The 17,195-nt window shown below is 40.0% G+C and overlaps 1 protein-coding gene across 6 annotated transcripts in view; it reads left to right on the top strand.

The window, feature by feature from the left end:
- OSBPL1A (oxysterol binding protein like 1A) overlaps window positions 1–17,195 on the top strand; it is a 73,423-nt gene that overhangs the window by 12,096 nt on the left and 44,132 nt on the right. For 2 of the 6 annotated variants that reach the window (XM_074576849.1, XM_074576850.1), the window contains exons 5-16: window positions 838–912; window positions 2,042–2,153; window positions 3,132–3,217; window positions 3,705–3,849; window positions 4,585–4,652; window positions 4,733–4,777; window positions 5,803–5,876; window positions 5,959–6,022; window positions 6,994–7,095; window positions 8,536–8,661; window positions 9,791–9,872; window positions 12,381–12,487. In XM_074576849.1, the coding sequence (XP_074432950.1) occupies window positions 838–912; window positions 2,042–2,153; window positions 3,132–3,217; window positions 3,705–3,849; window positions 4,585–4,652; window positions 4,733–4,777; window positions 5,803–5,876; window positions 5,959–6,022; window positions 6,994–7,095; window positions 8,536–8,661; window positions 9,791–9,872; window positions 12,381–12,487 (1,086 nt within the window). Of the gene's footprint in view, window positions 1–837; window positions 913–2,041; window positions 2,154–3,131; window positions 3,218–3,704; window positions 3,850–4,584; window positions 4,653–4,732; window positions 4,778–5,802; window positions 5,877–5,958; window positions 6,023–6,993; window positions 7,096–8,535; window positions 8,662–9,790; window positions 9,873–12,380; window positions 12,488–15,182; window positions 15,791–17,195 lie in introns of those variants that run through there. The other 4 variants (XM_074576851.1, XM_074576852.1, XM_074576853.1 and 1 more) reach the window with 4 other exon arrangements.

Here is a 17,195-nt window from a genome sequence, read left to right as displayed (position 1 = left end):
TAGGGCTCTTGAAAGGGTATTCTTTTAAAGAACAAGTGGAATAGTAAAGGAGGCTGTGCACCTCTGAAAGCACGCTATATATAGGTATCTCTGTGTTTTTTCTGCCTAGATTTTGCACTCAAAGAGCAAGTAAAGGAGGTATTATCAGAAACAGAGCTCTGGAACTAGAGTCAGGTTCCATCAGTTAACTTTAGGCAGGCAGCCGTGATCTGGCTAAATTATGTGATCTAAACATATGTGATAAAGTTATATATGTCCTGCCCTCTTTCTGGCTCTTTAAGAGGTTAGGTGAAGTGGTGTAGAAGAAATGCTTTAAAAATGGGTATGATTTCTTGGTTTCCTGGAAAAATGTCTGTGCAAGCAGTCTTCCTCTCAGAAGAGGTATGGGATGGAGACAGTGTGTTACAAGAGGAAGGGAGATTCAAGACAAAGATTGTAGAAGAGAAAAGGGAGGAGAAGAAACGTTAAATTTTAGATGGTACCATCTTAATGCTGACATGGAATCCTTCACTCTAGTGAAAGAGCAGCAATAGGTTTCTAGAGAGAATGTCACTTGTTAAATCAGGAGCACCAGGAGGGTGGCAAGAAATGAGACAGATGCCTGGAAAAAATACAGGAGCCTTTTCCTTTTTGAAGCAGTTCATAGATGGCTGGTTATGAATCTTACGTATGTACTTTATCTTTGTTTCCAGGATGGCTGTGTTAGAGTTCTGATCTGATTTGCCATGAGGCCTATATTAGTGTCGTGTCCTGTCCTCCCCCTTCCCTCAGTCAATGGAATAGCTATGTAGCTCTTGTTGGAAGGACATTCAGGTGTCTTTTGGCCTTGTTGTTTAGGCTGGTGCAGATGTGAATGTGCTGAATGACATGGGGGACACTCCACTCCATCGTGCAGCTTTCACAGGACGTAAGGTAAAGTATGTTTGCTTTTTTTAAGCCTCAATCATAGGACTATTAAGGAAACACTAACAATAAGATCACTTCAAAGAGATGCTTCTATAATGTCTAAAAATGACTTATTGTCTGTTTTGGTACAGTGCATTCAAAAGTAGTAGGCATGTTGCCTAGCTGGTATAACTCCATCCAAAACAAAAACATGGTACAAATATCTTTTCTTGAAAAGAGGAGAAGACTGGTCCATGGTTTTCCTTGGTATACTTTGTCATATCTATTTTTTAGCTTTTTATTAGTGAAAATTTTGTTAGCAGACAGAAAGAAATAGTCGTTGTCTTCCACTGTAGCACTGTGCATCAGTTGTGTAAGTAACGATGCTCCTTCTGTTCTGCTTCTGCTCTGTGTCAGGGAAAATGCTGAAGCATTTTCCATCTCTTACTGCAGGTGCTAATTACCATGTGGAAACCAGTGTAAAATCTCCCATCTGCTGCCAAAATACAACAGATTAATTTGTGCTTCTGCCTGGTGTATTTGACACAGTAAAAGGAGTAGGGATTGTTCCTTCTAACTGTGTATTTACATAGAGAGAAAACATACTGTTTTAATCTTAGTGGCTTCTGTAGGAGAGGGAAAAAACCCCTTATAAATTAGGACACACTGGTCCATTTGGTGTCTGGAAGTGCCATTTCTTCATAGAAAACTACAAGTAAAGAGTTTTTTATAGGCCTGTAATGTGAGACTAGTTTGATTGTTCCCCAAATGCCAAACTAGCAGTATCTCTGTGGATAACCTCTTGGCCCTTCTGCAGGAGTGAATACTTAGTCTCTTACCAAAAGAGCCAGTTGTACTGTTTTTATCTGTCAAGTTCAGTATTGATACCAGGTACACCAGCTTTTGTATCAGAGTGTGTCTCTTTGGGTATAACTAATCTCCTGTTAGTTCCTTTGTCCTGACTGACAAGAGAGAAGGCTGCAGTTAGTCCCACTCTTCAATCTCTCTAAAACATCCCTTCCTGTTTTTGCAAGTCAGCAGTGGTGAGAAGCCACTACGTGGCTCATCTTACAGGATGTCAATAGCTGGAAAGCCTGTTTGCAGCCTTGCCATAACGGAGATAGATAAGCAGTGTTTTTTTCAAACTGTTTTCCAGGAGGTGGTGATGTTACTCTTGCAGCATAATGCTGATACTTCTATTGTTAATGGGAGTGGAGAGACTGCAAAAGAAGTTACTCATGATAAAGACATAAGGAATATGTTGGAAGGTAACTTTAATAGGTCAAAGCCTGTTTGGGTTTTTTTTTCCAACACTTGTACATTCTAAAAGCTGATTTTTCTCCTGCAAGTTACAGAAGCTCAACTGAATTTTCTCTTTAAATTTGGTCATTAGAAAGAAAAAAGTTATAGTTTTTGGTTTTTGTCTGCAGTACTGACAGTTGGGTTTTGGCTTTTTTTTCACAATATGTCTGCAAGTGACTTGGTGACCCAGTTTTTGATCAAGTTTAGGACTTGCTATTGCAGTCTTCGAGGTTATGTCAAAAGGACAAAAAAAAAAAAAGGAAAAGCCCTTCCCCTCACCTCCTCCATTACCTCGCAAGTGTTGAAAGAGAGGGAGATGGTGTCCAAATAGTTACATAGGCTGACTGCTTATAGCTTTGGAGAGTTCAAGAACTTTGTTGCTTCCTGGTATTATTATGTGATACCACTTAATACTGCTGAAGCTGTGTCTAATAACACAGACTGTACATGTGCAAAGTGATCTCTCTTCTGATTCTACATGCAAGTGCACAGATAAGTCCTTTTCTCTGATTATCTGCTGGATTGTTAGAGAATAATAAAATTCTGTAGGATTCTGTAGGAAGAGTAGAAGAGAGACTGAAAAGAACAAAGGGAAGATCTGATGGGGGTGTCATGTAGTTCCCCTGTTTTACTAGGGAGTTTACTAGTGGGTTCTAAGTGTTTAAAACAAAAAACAAACAAAAAATCCAAAACCCAAACAAACATATATATGTGTATACACACTCACACATCTAGTCAAATATTACATGGTTTTGAACATATTTTTTGCTCTGATGCAGACTTCTCTGAATAAATATTCCATTTATACCTGTCCCGAATAAACAATACTGGAAACTTGTGTTTCTCTAGGCTTGCTTTGATAGTTTCTTGAATGCTGTAGTTTATATAAACTTGATACTTTGAGACAGACCTTAAATTTCGTTTTGGTTTTTTTTTTTAAATAGCAGTGGAAAGGACACAAGAACGAAAACTGGAAGAAGAACTCTTAGGAGCAGCAAGAGAGGGGGAAACAGGGAAACTGACTGCCTTGGTAAGAATTAAAGTGCTTGTAATACTTTTGTGTCAAGTGGTTCAAGCCATAATGCTAATGTAACATGTTCTGGATTTAGCACTGGCCTGTGCTAACTTTCAGACTGTGCCTGGGAGTCTTCTGCAGAGAGCAGTAGATTTTGGCAGTACAATCAAACAGGGCTGTTCTAGCAACATAAATGAGTGAACTGCAATGCTGGGGAGCTCTCTCTGGCACTCTGCAATTGAGCAGGATAAATGTTTCCATGTTGTGCAGTAGAGGTGGAAGGGGTATAGCAAGCAAAAACACTGAGAAGTTCCTTACTGTAGTTCAACATCTTGCTTGATTGTTGTAGTCTTTGCCCTTGTAATACTTCCTACGTCCTGTCTTTGTTGCTAGATCTACACTGAAGCATCCTAGTTAGGAACAGCTAACTTTCAAAAGAATGTGGCATCTGGAGAGGGAGGAAGACTGATAAGTAAGCAAAACTTTGTGGTTTTTTTCCCAGTTGAACAAGCCCAAACCACCTGATATCAACTGTACAGATCAGATGGGGAACACACCATTGCATTGTGCCGCATACCGTGCCCATAAGCACTGTGCATTAAAACTTCTAAAAAATGGAGCAGATCCTAAAATAAGAAACAAAAATGGTGAGTACCAAATGAAAGTACATAAAGTGTTAAGAGGAGACAGAAATTTAACAGCTGCTGTAAGCTATGTTGCTTACCAATGTTCAGGAAAAATCGTACAGTGCTCTACAAGCTTTGTATCACTAATAAAGGAAACCCAGCACTGACTAAATTGCAAGAGACTTAGGAGCTGTAGCAAAATACTTATTGTATATGCTTTTATTTTCCAAATTTACTCATTTCTAGAAAATTTGCCTGCTGCCTGTCTTAACCATGAAATGTGCCTGGCCTTTGTTTTCTTGATGTTAAACACTGAACACAGGTAACAAAAAAGTGATAAGATTGAAGATGTGGCCAAGCCAAAGTGACCCTTCAGAAGAAGGCTTCTAATAAAAGCAAATCCAGGAAAATTTTATGCAGATATTATGCAAACTGTGTACTTGTAATCTGAATAAAGATGCCTCTATCTTGATATTTGTGAATGTTCTGAACTGTTATATATAGCTGAAGAGCTAAGAGCAAAGGACTCTCTGTGGCTAGTAGAACTCTAAAGGACAGTTCAGTGCATTAAAGTTCAGAGCCTTTTTAGTCTTCTGCTCCTGAGGAGCTTATGTTTCCCCAATTCCAAGAAAATATAGATGCTTGTGGGACCAAACTTTGACAGGTAAACACAGCGTCAGAGTAGTTATTTTTGAGTTAAGTACATTTAGGTTTATTTGCATCAAATTCTCATGCCTCATCTTGGTTACTAAACAGATCAGACACCCCTTGATCTAGCCCAAGGTGCAGAAATGAAACTGCTACTGGGAGGTAAAACTGGAAAGGTAGGAACTCTTGTATCAATTTAAAATGCCAAGGCTGCCTAGTCGAAGCTATTCCTACTAGAGCTTTAATTTCTATGCAGGTTATCAATAAACCCCTGAGACGATACGAAGGTCTCCTATGGAAGGTATGTCTTAGTTCCTTTTTTAAAATACCTTGTAAGATCTCAAAGTATGTCAGTACATCCTTTTCTGTACTTAAGTGAAAGCTGATGAATGAGTGAACTCTTCAATAATACATTTGTTAAATGACTTGATTTTAGTATATTTGGTAAATTATAGATGGGCTGGCTGGAGCAGTTACTGGATTCATGGCACTCCGATCTTAACCTCTGTCCCTAAAATCTCTCTTCATTTCTTGGTAATTTTTGTTAGAAAGCTTCACTGTAGTAAGATTTTGTTCATCGTCTGTGTGGCAGGCAAAATGGTTTTTCATGGTTTTTTTTTTTCCCTTTCCTGAATAGTGGTCTTAATTTTTATTAGTCTGACTAATATTTTGCCACAAGTTCACCACCTTCTGGAAATTTTAAAACTTGAGGGAAGATGTCAGTCAAATGGTTTTTTAAAGCTTGTTTTGCTCTGATAGTCAAGTGAATCTTTTTTTCCCTTGTTAAAAAAGGTTTTCTCAGTCTTCTACATGAATGCTTTTATTTTTGTGTTCCTTGATGAAATCTTTGAAGTTTTCTTCAGTGTAAATTTTCCTATGTATTCATTCACAATTGTAATATAAAGAACTGTTTTTTAAACCAGAACTACATACGAAGGTGTGTGAAAGGTAAAATGTTGTAGTTGGGTATCTCAGTGTGTTTTGTTTCTCATTTGATTTTTATAAAGTAGAATTCTGTGGTGATCAACAACCCCTGTAACATGAAAAAATGCAGTGTTTTATTATTTCAGTTCTTACTGAATAGCAGGCTCAACAAAACTTTTGTCTTCAGGTATTTCCAAAAAACAGAATAGCAGTGCAATTGTAAAGTATTCTCAGGTTGCTGTGATCACCAAGATACGTAAAACCTAAAATGTTTTCCTAATGACTGCCAGTTTTATGTAATATTCTTCAAGCTATCAAATTTACTGGGAATAGTGACTCTTCAGCTGTTAACCTCACCTGGCCTTTTTTGTTTGGCTGTGTTTTTTTAAATTATTTTTTTAGAGCTCACGATTTTTTGGTTGGAAACTCTACTGGATAGTCCTAGAACATGGAGTCCTTTCCTGGTATCGGAGACAGTAAGTTCTGTGTTTAAATTTCTGAAAAGCGATTTAAATAATTCCCGTCTTCACTTCATTTAATCTCTTTTTCTTTCATAAGAGCTGATGCATTGAATAATGATCATCGTCAGGGATGCAAGCATCTAACACAAGCTGTCTGCACGGTAGGAAGTGAAATGACTTGTGACTGCTGTTGGTTTTGTGTTGTTTTTTTATGTGACGGTGTTGCATACTTAGACAACGAAAACTTCAGCTAGGTTGGTAAGCATGTCTTTGTTATAAAAAAGATGAAAAGCTTGTGCTGTTGCAAGAAACACTGTTTTTTGTCAAGCAAAATATTATATGTAAAGTGGCCATAATGCTCCTTCACTTCTTTCCAAAGTCTTGAAGACCTAAACAAACATAAGGCTTCCTAAAAGCATGCCTCTTCAGTTTGCAAAGCAGCTGTTTGGAGCATGTGATGCAGAGTAGCAGAGCTGTAGTTCCTCCTGGAGCTGTCACTGGCTGCTTCTGACTGATTGTGTAACTTAAGTGGATCTCAGTTGGAGGTTCTGAATTCTGAAGGTGGCTTTTGGAAAAGTTCCGTAGATCCGAAGATCTTTTGGAAGGGATGAACAGAGGACAAAGGGAAAACAGGCCAGGTGTCACTTAAATACACAGGAAGATGAAGTGTTTAGGTGAAAAATGCATTTAGGTTTGCTTCAACAGTTCTTATTCTATAACTAAGCTGTCCTAGTTCTATAGATGGGCATCACAAGTTCTAACTACAGTTATATATTCTTACTGTATGAAAAGTGACCCTTGCTTTTCTAAATCTATGTATTCCTTAATATTGATGGTCTTGCACCATTGCTGAGGTTTTGTCTGAATCAAATGGTGCCAATATATGTCTATATAATATTTTAACATAAAGAACCTCTGTATTCTTATTCATGATGTAAAGTGCAAACTTGGCAAACACACTTGGCAAAACTGTTCTGAACAAGCTTTTTGTAAACTATAGCTGTTTTGCATCAAAACTGAGGCAAAAAACTTCTGAGTTAAGAGTAATTGTCTACCTTGCTTACTCTTAACAGTTTCGTCTTTTCTTACTGATTCGTTACACTAATTTTGTCCTTTCTCCACCTTCTTTTAGGTAAAATCTACAGACAGTTGCTTCTTTTCTGTCAGATGTTTTGATGACACTGTTCATCGTTTCAAGATTCCTAAAAATAGCCTTCCTTCTCAAACTAGAGAGGTAATAATGACTCTTTATCAAAGGCTTTAAAATGTAATAACTTCTGTAATGAATGATTTGCATACCACTTGCTATGGATGTAGTAGTAGCGTGTTCAGTAGCTTGATCATCAAGGCTTAGTAACATAAGTGCATATATTGAATCTTTTAGCGCAACTATAGACTAAATAGTAAAAAATGGGCAAATTTTCAGACTCTTCTTTAAAATTAGTGCCACCTTGTTTTCCAGCTCTGTGCCTGTATTATGCCTTCCTCTTTTCTTTAACTTCTCCACGTGCTAAATCTCTATTGCAACTTCCTTCTGTTGCGCTTTTTTTTTGTTGTTCAGGATAATGAACTGTGAAAGAATGTTTAATGGTACATTCTACTCTTAGCCATTCTCTAAGATGACCCAATAAATTATATTTTCTTAAAAGGTGGGTCTGAAACAAGAGAATAATTTTTTTTTTTTCGAGCTGTTTGTAGTGTAGTTACTACTCCTGTAGATGACCAGAGATGAAGTAGGGATAGAGGCAACTGGAGTACTGTGTCCAGTTCTGGGCTCCCCACTACGAGGGAGATGCAGACATACTGAAGAGAGCCCAACAAAGGGCCACTAAGATGTTTAAAGAGGCCAGAGCGCCTCTAATACTAGGAAAGGCTGAGAGCTGGGACTGCTCAGCCTGGAGAAGGCTCAGCGGGAGTCAATGTACGTAAATACCTGAAGGGAGGGTGCAAAGAAGATGGAGTCAGGCTCTTGTCATTGGTGCCTGGTGACAGGACCGGGGCAATGGTCAGAAACGGAAACACAGGAGGTTCCCTCTGAACACAAGAAAAAAAAGTGAAAGTGACTGAACACTGTCAGAGGTTGCCCAAAGAGGTTGTGGAGTCTCCATCTTTGGAGATGTTCAGAAGCTGTCTGGATGTGGTTCTGGGCAACTGTCTGTAGGTGGCCCGGCTTGAGTTGGGGGTGGGGGTGGACCAGAGAACCTCCAGAGATCCCTTCCAACCTCATCCACTTTGTGATTCTATGATCAGGAAAAGAATCTACCTGTTAATTATGATAGTGCTTGAGGTTTTGTACACAGAGTTTGTCATGCATAAGGCGTCAGACTTTGTTACAGGGACCACACTAAGATGAAAAATATATTTTCTACAATCTCTTCTTAATTGATGCAACTTTTTAATGTGACCTTGGATAGACTGAGGTGTGGGTGGTGTTTGTCCTTAAAGTGTGATCAATTTAAAGCTTAGATAGCACTTTGACTACAGAGTATCTCATCTTGAATACACTACAACTTTAACCATCTATCTTCTGCTCATGAAGGTGTCTCATTTTATTAATGAATATCTTATTCACATCAATAGGAAACTTTAATTTGTTCTTTTGAATGTATGCTGTTGCCTTCTGGGGATGACCTTTGAAATGTGTACTTACTCTGGGGGTTTTTTTTCCATTCAGAGTTGGCTGGAAGCAATAGAAGATCACTCTGCATATAGCACTCACTACTGCACACAGGAACAGTTGAGTAGTGATGATGAGGAAGATGATACGGTATCTGTTACAGACCTACAGGATACTCTGAAAGTATGTATTGAGTACTTATGTGGCTCATGCATCTATGCAGTTGCACATTAGTACTGTTTTGTATTGAAATACTTTAGGGTACTTTTGGCTAACAGTAATGATTCTTTGTTTCCATGGATGCATAAATGCTGCTTGTATTTGCACTGCTTACTGTCAGGTATTCCTCTTCGGACTATATGCACAAAATGGCACATTTATCATAGCTACAGGGTTGTGTGTTTCAGTTTTACCAGCACTACTGCAAGGTAGAAAGTGGCTTCAGACTTTCAGCCAGGAGAGGGAGCCTCGTGTACTGTACTTGGTGACACCAAGACTGAAGGATAACAAAGCTAACCTTCAGTGAGCTCTGCCTCTCTAAAAGAGGCAATTAAAATAGCTTAAAAATGATCTCTTACCACCTCGGGTCACGTTAGAGTTCACATTAGATGCGTTGTACAGTGATTGTTCAGACCTGCAATGGAAATCAGTCTTCTTTGATAATTCTGGCATTCAGCGTGTGATTCTTGCTTTTTGCCATACATATACTTCTAAAACCTTTTACTGTAAGGGAAAGCTGACACTGCAATGCAAAAATCTTCATGTAACTGAACTCCAAGTGGCTTGTACCATACATTTTGGTACAAGAACTCAAAGTTCATAGCAGAACAGAGGTAGGAGGATAACTGGTGCTGGTAGTTCCCAGCAGAAGAAATGGTATTATTTAGTAGATAATTGTATCCAAGTTCAAATGCAGGCTTGGAATATGATCTTGGGGTGGGTTCCTGCATGTTGCTGTACTTGCCATATGTCAGTTAACCTATGTGTTTGCTTATTTTGGCCTTAGGCTTGTCAAAGACCAAGCAATGGCTCTTCCTGGGTTTTCAAACTTTTTAATAAAAAAAGGGGGGGGAAATGTAACCAAAAGCTGGTCAGCAATATTATGTGCATAAATCTTCTGTTTGCTTGTGTGTCTTTGAAGGTACTTCAAGTAATTTCTTTCAGTTTTAACATATCAGTCTCTGTCACTGAGAATCTTTTGTTAAGATTTAATGCTGTACAAATTTTAAAATTTCAGTATAGTTAAGAGACTAAACATACATTTTCCTTAGAACAAGGCACTTTTGAACTAGCTGTCCTTGCTGTCTTTCAGAAAGCACAAGCATGCCAACAAAGACTCAGTAAAGAGGTTTCAGACTTCCTTGCAATGGTTAAATCTTTGGATGCTACAAAAGGTAAAATTTATTCTTCCAAAATGCATTTTGTTACCAGGCAACTATTTTTTTCTTTTAAGCAGCACATGCTTCAATTTCACTGAAATGAAATTTTCAGGAGCTTGGAAATATAAGGCTGTTTTCCTCATTGAAAAAGATTTGCATAAAGTAACATTATAATAATTGCTAAGAACTAAGATTTCAGATTTGAAGAAACAACTAAGAAGTATGTTGATTGAAAAAAAAAAAAGTTATTGGTGGCTGTAAATGTAGTGAAACTGCCTTTAGATATAGTGCTAGAAACACAGTGAAAGCTGAAGCATGATGAACAGGATGTGAAGTGAAATCACAAAATTGTACAGGGAACTGGAAGCATGGTGTGATGGGATATAGTCCACAGACTGTGGCTATCATTTTTATGCCAGGCTTGAATTTCTTGGACTTCATTTTTAACTAATAACACTAAATTAACATGTATCTGGATTTTTTCAGCATAACTGCCAAAAAATAGCACAGGCATTCAAGCTGTTGGAGATTAGAATGTGTTTCATTTAATGCCTTAAACATGAACAGAAGTTGCTCATGTATGAAACACATCAAGGTGTTGTGTAAGAACACTTAACTGTTGCTCCTTTGAACCTGAGTCCTAGTTACACATTGTGACTAAAACTTATGAGCTCAAATTAGAGCATAAGTTTTTTTATATGTACTCTGTAATAGAACAGCAGTTTTGTGAGGAAAAAGATTCTTCTTTTTCCATCACTCTGCCTTTTTTTTCCTCCTTATGCTACTGGGGTAAGTTACTATGTGATATTATCCTATCTTAACACTAACTGAATTTTTACTGAATTTTTATTTCACAAAGAAGAGTACCATGTCATAATACATATGAGTGTTTTATTGGGAAGCCTTTGTAATGAATACAATAAAACTGAATTCTTCACAAAAAGCAGTCTGAAAATCAGTATGAGGTGGATAAATTCCCTTTGGTAGAACAGGGGCAATTTCTTTGACACCATATTGTTGACCTGAAGAACCAGTGAGGACATTCACTTTTTTAAAAAAAAATACACAACTTGAGTAACCAAAACATGTAGCAAAGCAAAACCAGAGACTGTCTCTTTCCTAGAAACTTCTAGTCTTGGCCAACAGCAGTAATAAATTCCTGTTTTCCTCCCAATGAATGTTTGTAACTTGATGGGTCAGTGAACTGTTTCCAGGTTCTCTGTAGATCTCAACAGAGAAAACTGCTGCAGCTGTCCCAATTCTCACATTGGGTTGATGTAGTATCTTCAAAATATTCAAGTCCTTTGGCTGCAGAAGAATGCAAATTTCTGAGTTAAAAGTCCTTCCATGTGGAACTTCTAAAAGTTTTTGGGTAATATAAAAATGGGACCTGATATTTAAAATTCTTTCCCTAACTGCCTCAACATGCTGGTCTAAATCCAGGTGTCTCTGAGATTTGGGCATATTATTTATTACAAATAAAGATGCCTCCTGCTCTTCTACTCAGTGTGCTGCCTCTCTTTCTAGAGGCACTAGCTGTTCTTGATAGCTGCTGTTAAGTAGACTCGTAATTCCAGTCAGTAGTGAGCTTTGATATCAAAGACAATAATTAGCGTGTGGATATGTACTGTATCCTGTCCTGCACAAGCGCTGTAAGTTGCAAAATGAATTCGAGAACTGTCACTGCTGAACCTCTTCATTTTTGTTGGTGTGACATCAGCTTGAAGCACCTGTGTTACTAAATGGTGTCAACTGATCCTGGAGTCTGCGGCCACTAAAGTGAACTGTTATTTTAATTGCAGCAAGTATGCTTCCTGAGAGAATGGTTTGCTTGATTTCTGAGGAATTGCTGCACACCACAAAACTTCAAAGATGAACTAAAATGTTAAATAACTTCTACCAGCTGATTGGATTATTATGGTTTCCTGCTGGTTCTAGACATGTATCCCTTTCTATAAATGGTCACAGAAGTCAGGATGTGAGGTGGCATTGCCCTGCAAGCTGTACTACTTGCCCAGACGATGAGTCCACGAAAACAAGATCTCCTTCCCTTTTTATTGATCAGTGTCCTTGTAACTCCCCCTCTATTTTTCAAACCTAAATCTCCAGCTGCACAGCGGTAAGCTTTTCCTCTTCTATATAATACCAGGGCAGAAGGTTAAAAAAAAAAAAAGCAGCTAGAGGTCTCACTTTAACTTACATAAAACCAGTGCAGTATTAAAAGGAGACTGTTGATAGCCACTGTTCCAGTGTCTTGCTGCCATAGCATTCTACCTCTGCTTTCTAAGCTGTGCTGAAAGAGAAACTAGATCCATTCATGTGCCACTTATACCAGTACTAGAATAGAAAAGAACGAACTCCTGTTCCCTTAGTGCTACTTTTGCCCTTTCCTCACACAGATCTTAAGTGCACCAGCCTTCCTGTAGAATATGAATGTTATGTCTGTATTATGTAGAGGAAAAAATAATTAAAAGAATCCTGTAGTTTAGTGTCCCCCTAACACTACTAATCTTGTGCTTTCAGGAGTATCTTCTCCTCTCCTGCAAAAAGTTGATGTGGTCTCTGAAGTATCCCAGGAAACCTGTGAGGCCCTGGCTGACTGCCTCAACCTCTTCACAAAGCAAGAAGGGGTATGTATTGTGCTGTGTGGATCTCTAAAGGATCTGAATAGCTTAGTATATTTTGCTAGTTCCCCTCTTACTTGTTAGAAAAAGAAATATGCACGCCCATAGAATATCACGTTGTTGGTAAACTGTCTTTTTGCATGCTGAATGTCTGATGAAAACTCATGCTTCTAGAGATAGAGTAGCTAAGTTCCTCTACAAAAGGGTATCTTAGTATTTGAGTGTTCGGGAGAGTCCCAGATTTTGCTTACAAACTGCAGCTTGTAACATTCAAACTAAATGCCTGAACTCAATAAAGCAGTTGCTTTGCTGATTTGAAGGTTAAAACATTGAGAAAATTCATCTCTTTTCTTTTTTTTTTTTTTTGTCCTGGCAAACTGAAGTGTTGAACAGTATTGCTTCTGAATTTGTTTTTCAGACCATGTGCTTAGTGGGTGTGCGAATGCTATCTATTGAACTTCTGGCTTTCCCAGTGACAAATATCTTGTATGGTGTTAAACATAACGCAAATGCTTCAATTTGGGAATATATGTCAAACTCATTAATTCCTGGCGTAGGAGATCTGGTTGGTTGGGGTTTTTTTGTCCCTTTAGAAGGGGCCCTAATACCATGGAAGAAACTTGGCTTCCTGTATTGCAGTACAGTAATCCCTCAGTCAGGCTCTTGTTGTCCTCAGTAAGCTGTGTTTCAAAATGAGGTTTGTGTTGGTGCTGTTGGTCTTCCAGTTATTTAACAGTGTGCTGCAAACACTGCCTCCATTGTCTCGGTTTGGTTTAAGATACTTTTTTTCCATTCCTTTTGAAGCCTTTTTGTCTCCCGTCAAAGTTTTCCAGACTTAAGTCAAGCTCTAGCAGAGTGGAACAAGCATTGCTTTTTCGCATTGATTTTTCTTTTTTCTATAAGAAAATCTAATATTAAAGTTGCCAGTTCCATTTGTGGATGAGGGGGAAATTGGTTACAACAGTGGGTGTGTAGTGTAAGTTAGTATTCCTTAATTGTGTTGGCATCTTGCTTCAAACCAGACTAAAATAGCTTTCCAGAGTGGAGTATGGCAAAACATATGGTGAAATTGTAATTTCACCCTACTTGAACTTGAGCAGTCTCAGTAGGTGTTACAGAGGCCTTATTTTAAGCTGGAAGCACATGGATTCGGGCACAGGGGGATAGGCTGAGGTGTGAACTTGAGTTTCCACCATAGCTAGTGAAATCAGTCGGTCATGACAGAGGGAGAAGATGTGATCCTGGAGAGCTTTGTGTCTTGGTATTTTTAAACTTCAAACTATTGCAGTTCCAGAACATAATGTCGGCTTTTAAAGATGCCATAAGCTCATAAGGGAAATTACAGCAGCAATCTCTTCCTAAGACTTAAACCTTTCCAGAAAGTTATGTTCCTTGAGCGTTACTGTTCGTAAACACACAGCATTTGGTTTTGTTGTCTTTTCTAAGACAGGGCCCTGTTCTTTGGCATTCAGCATCAATTTTTAGATGGTAGTTGTGTTGGCATTGCAAAAGCAATATATTGGGTTCTGCATTAGCAAGTGATAGGACCGCAATTAAGTACTTCAATATTCCTTCCAAGTATATTGAATATTAAAGCATAACTCCAAGGTATCAAATTCTAATAGAAAACAGTTGCCTAAAATACTCTTTAAAAAAAAAAAGACCTTTTTTCAGTGTTTTGTTTCCCTTCTGATCATGATCTCAATAATGAAGTTAAGGCTTATGTGTTGTTATGCTTGGGAACAGCTGCCATGAATGCTCTGCTCTGGCAATAATTGGCTGCTGTTAATTTAAAACTGCCAAACTACCTCGGGAAGGGTAACTCTACAACTGCTGTTTTAACAGCATCTTACCTGCCTGCCCTGTTGTCTCCAGGCCTCTCTTGCTGCCAAATGGACTGTTTGACTGCAGCTTGTCTTACTGCCATTCCCTGATAGGACTTCCTCCTATAATTAACAGGAATTAATTGCTCCACAATACCTTTCAACTGTATTGTGTGTCCCCCATGAAATCAGGTTCTCTCTAGAACTAACGTTTTCTCAAGCTTGGTACCCTTTTTATCTTGCCTCTTTAAGGAGAATTCTTTCCCTTCTAACTTAAATTGTGGGCATGCCAGAAGTCACTGCTTGACTAACGCGGAGAGGCTGCTAACTTCGGCAAGGAGCACAGCAGGGATCACACTTTTTGCCTTTTACAGAAGACTTTTTGTTTAGTATTGCCTGTCTCCGTGCTGTGTACCTCTGTGTAGCATAATTGTGCAATATGCAAATGAAACTTCTAATACAGGACTAAAGGGGGGGTGGTGGGTGGGTGGAAGATAATAATCTTCAACTCTTCCACTTGCGTTAGAAATGGCGCAGGAGTGCGGTACCCAAACACTCCATCTGCCCGCCGTTTCTCTCTCCCCCGGTGCCGCTGTGCGGGGCTCGGTGTCCGCGGTGACGGCGACACTGACGAGCGGCTGCGGGACAGCGCGGCCCGGTTCCTCGCCCGGCAAGCGGGTGCGGTGGCCACTGGCCCCGGAGCGGTGGGGGGGCTGCGGTGCCGGCTCCGGGAGGCGGGAGCCCCGCCGCACCGTGCCGCCCGGAGAAGGCGTGACCTCACCGCTCCGCACGGCAGGAGCTGCTGTGACGCCATAGAAGGGGGAGCGGGGCGGGGGGGGGAGCTTCCAAAAATAACCCACTGCGGCGGGGCTCGGTGCGGGGCGGCCCCGGGACTCGCGTTATCCGGCGGGGGCCGCCCCGCCCCGCGGCCGCCTGGGGAGCGGCGGGGCAGGGGCGGGAGCGCTCGGCCCGTGGGGCCATTTTTAGCCGGGCGGGGAACCGAACCGGCTGCCACCCCCGCTGTTTCGGGTTTGGTTTCCTCCGCGCCCGGCGGCGCGCGGAGCAGCGCGGAGCGGCGCGGGTCCCCCGCCCCTGCCCTGCGTCCGTCCGAGCCCGCGGCGTGCTGCAAGGTGAAGGGGCCGCCCGCTGCGCTACCGGCCCGGCCCGGCCTGGCGGGGGGGCTGCTGCTGCCCGGGGCGAGGGATCGGAGCGGCTGTTTGCCCGAAATCGCGTTCCGTGGTATGTCGTGTGCGCCACGGGTTGGGTTTTGGAGTGGGTTTTTTATTTTTTCCTTCTTGACATTGGGATGAACCCTGCTGTGTCAAGGAGAGAAGGTAGGGATGAGCGCAGATACTCTGCCGAACAATTAAAGCGTGCGAGGGGAAACACGAAGATAACTTGGTTGCTTTAATCTGAGTGTTTATTGAGGCGTTTGTGTCGGAGCTAGTGCAACTTGAAACGTTTTCTGCAGTGACTTTGGCACAAGGTTAGTAAGTATTGTTTCAAAGCGGGACTTCCCTTGTACTATTTCCAGCAGATATCAGAACCGGCATTCCAGAAGCAGTTTGATTCGAGTATTTGTACATTCTAAGGTGTTGTATAGCTGTAGGAGAAGTTTAATTTAAGGTTCTTTGCATGCTATTCTCTCTGCTGGATTTTCTGAGTGAGTTTAAAATTTATCTCCAATACTTGAGCTGCATGCACTGAAGGAACTGATAGGAAAGGTATTATTTAAAGAAATGAATTTTATTTTTTTTTTAGCTTGCTGCTTCATTAACCGGTGCTAGATAAAGTGTGATGATGAGTATCTCGACTCATCCTAAGTTTCACTCTTACATTTTTTTTTTAAATATTTACCAGTAAATTAAAAGCTCATATTGCATGAGTTTAGCACCAATAGCAGCAGTCATTTTGTGGCTTTGATCTTCTTCCTTTGTTTGTTTGTAGGTGTTGACATTCTTTCTAGGTTTTTTTTGGAGGCTTGGGTTTGCTGGTTAGGGGTTTTGGTTTTTTTTTTGTTTTTTGTTTTTTTTTTTTTTTTGAAAAGGAGATTTGTTTACAAGCTGATGAAAAACCTTAGCTGATGAGATAAGGGATTCAGAAAAGATCTCTTCATTTCTTGGTTTAAATGAGTTGTATACTCAACTAAGTAGAACTTGTCGTAACAAATTACAGTGGTCATTTTTACAGAAACATTAAGGTCGAAATACTGTGGGTCATAGTCCTTGGATTTAGTTATCTTTGCCATGGCATAACTTGCTATCTCTTGTATGTATAATTGACGTACTGTAAATAAATGTGTACTAAGTTCAGTTAGTAAATAAATACAAATCTCTAGAAGTTCAGTGTATTGCCTTAGTTTATTTCATATTTCTTGGAAACATAATTGAATGTTCAAGGGTTAGATGTGTCTGTTCTTGTGAATGAATGCACGCATGCTCATTGCAGTATAAATAGTTGTCTTCAATACCTGTCTGGTTTGTGGTGTGGGTCTACTACCTTACTGGATTGTGAATGAAGAAGGTGCCTGTAAACTCTGTCCAAGTGACTCCTTAATGAAACGTTTTATTATCCATTTCCTTGTGGGGGTGGGGCTGAGGGAAGCAGTGATGACACTTTGCAATCAAGGGAGAGCTATTGATATGGGCACCCTGAGCAAATCTGTCTAGAAGAGTCTCGGAGTCCGTCAGCAGTACTTTTCTGCCACCTGGCAACATAGTCACCTACATTAATCTTTTGGGTATTAGGAGCCTTTGGTGTGGGGGAGGGAGGGATGAAGAGGGGGTAAGGGACTCAACTAAAGTCAGGGAAGCTAAAAAAGAGGTTAATTTTATGACTTCTGATCTAGGGCTGAGGAGGGCATAATTTCTTGGCTGGCTGTTGTACTAGAC

This window comes from Larus michahellis, chromosome 2 (assembly GCF_964199755.1).
Source record: "Larus michahellis chromosome 2, bLarMic1.1, whole genome shotgun sequence".
In the NCBI taxonomy this organism is placed as follows: Eukaryota; Metazoa; Chordata; class Aves; order Charadriiformes; family Laridae; genus Larus; species Larus michahellis.
This window is presented reverse-complemented; position numbering and strand designations above follow the sequence as displayed.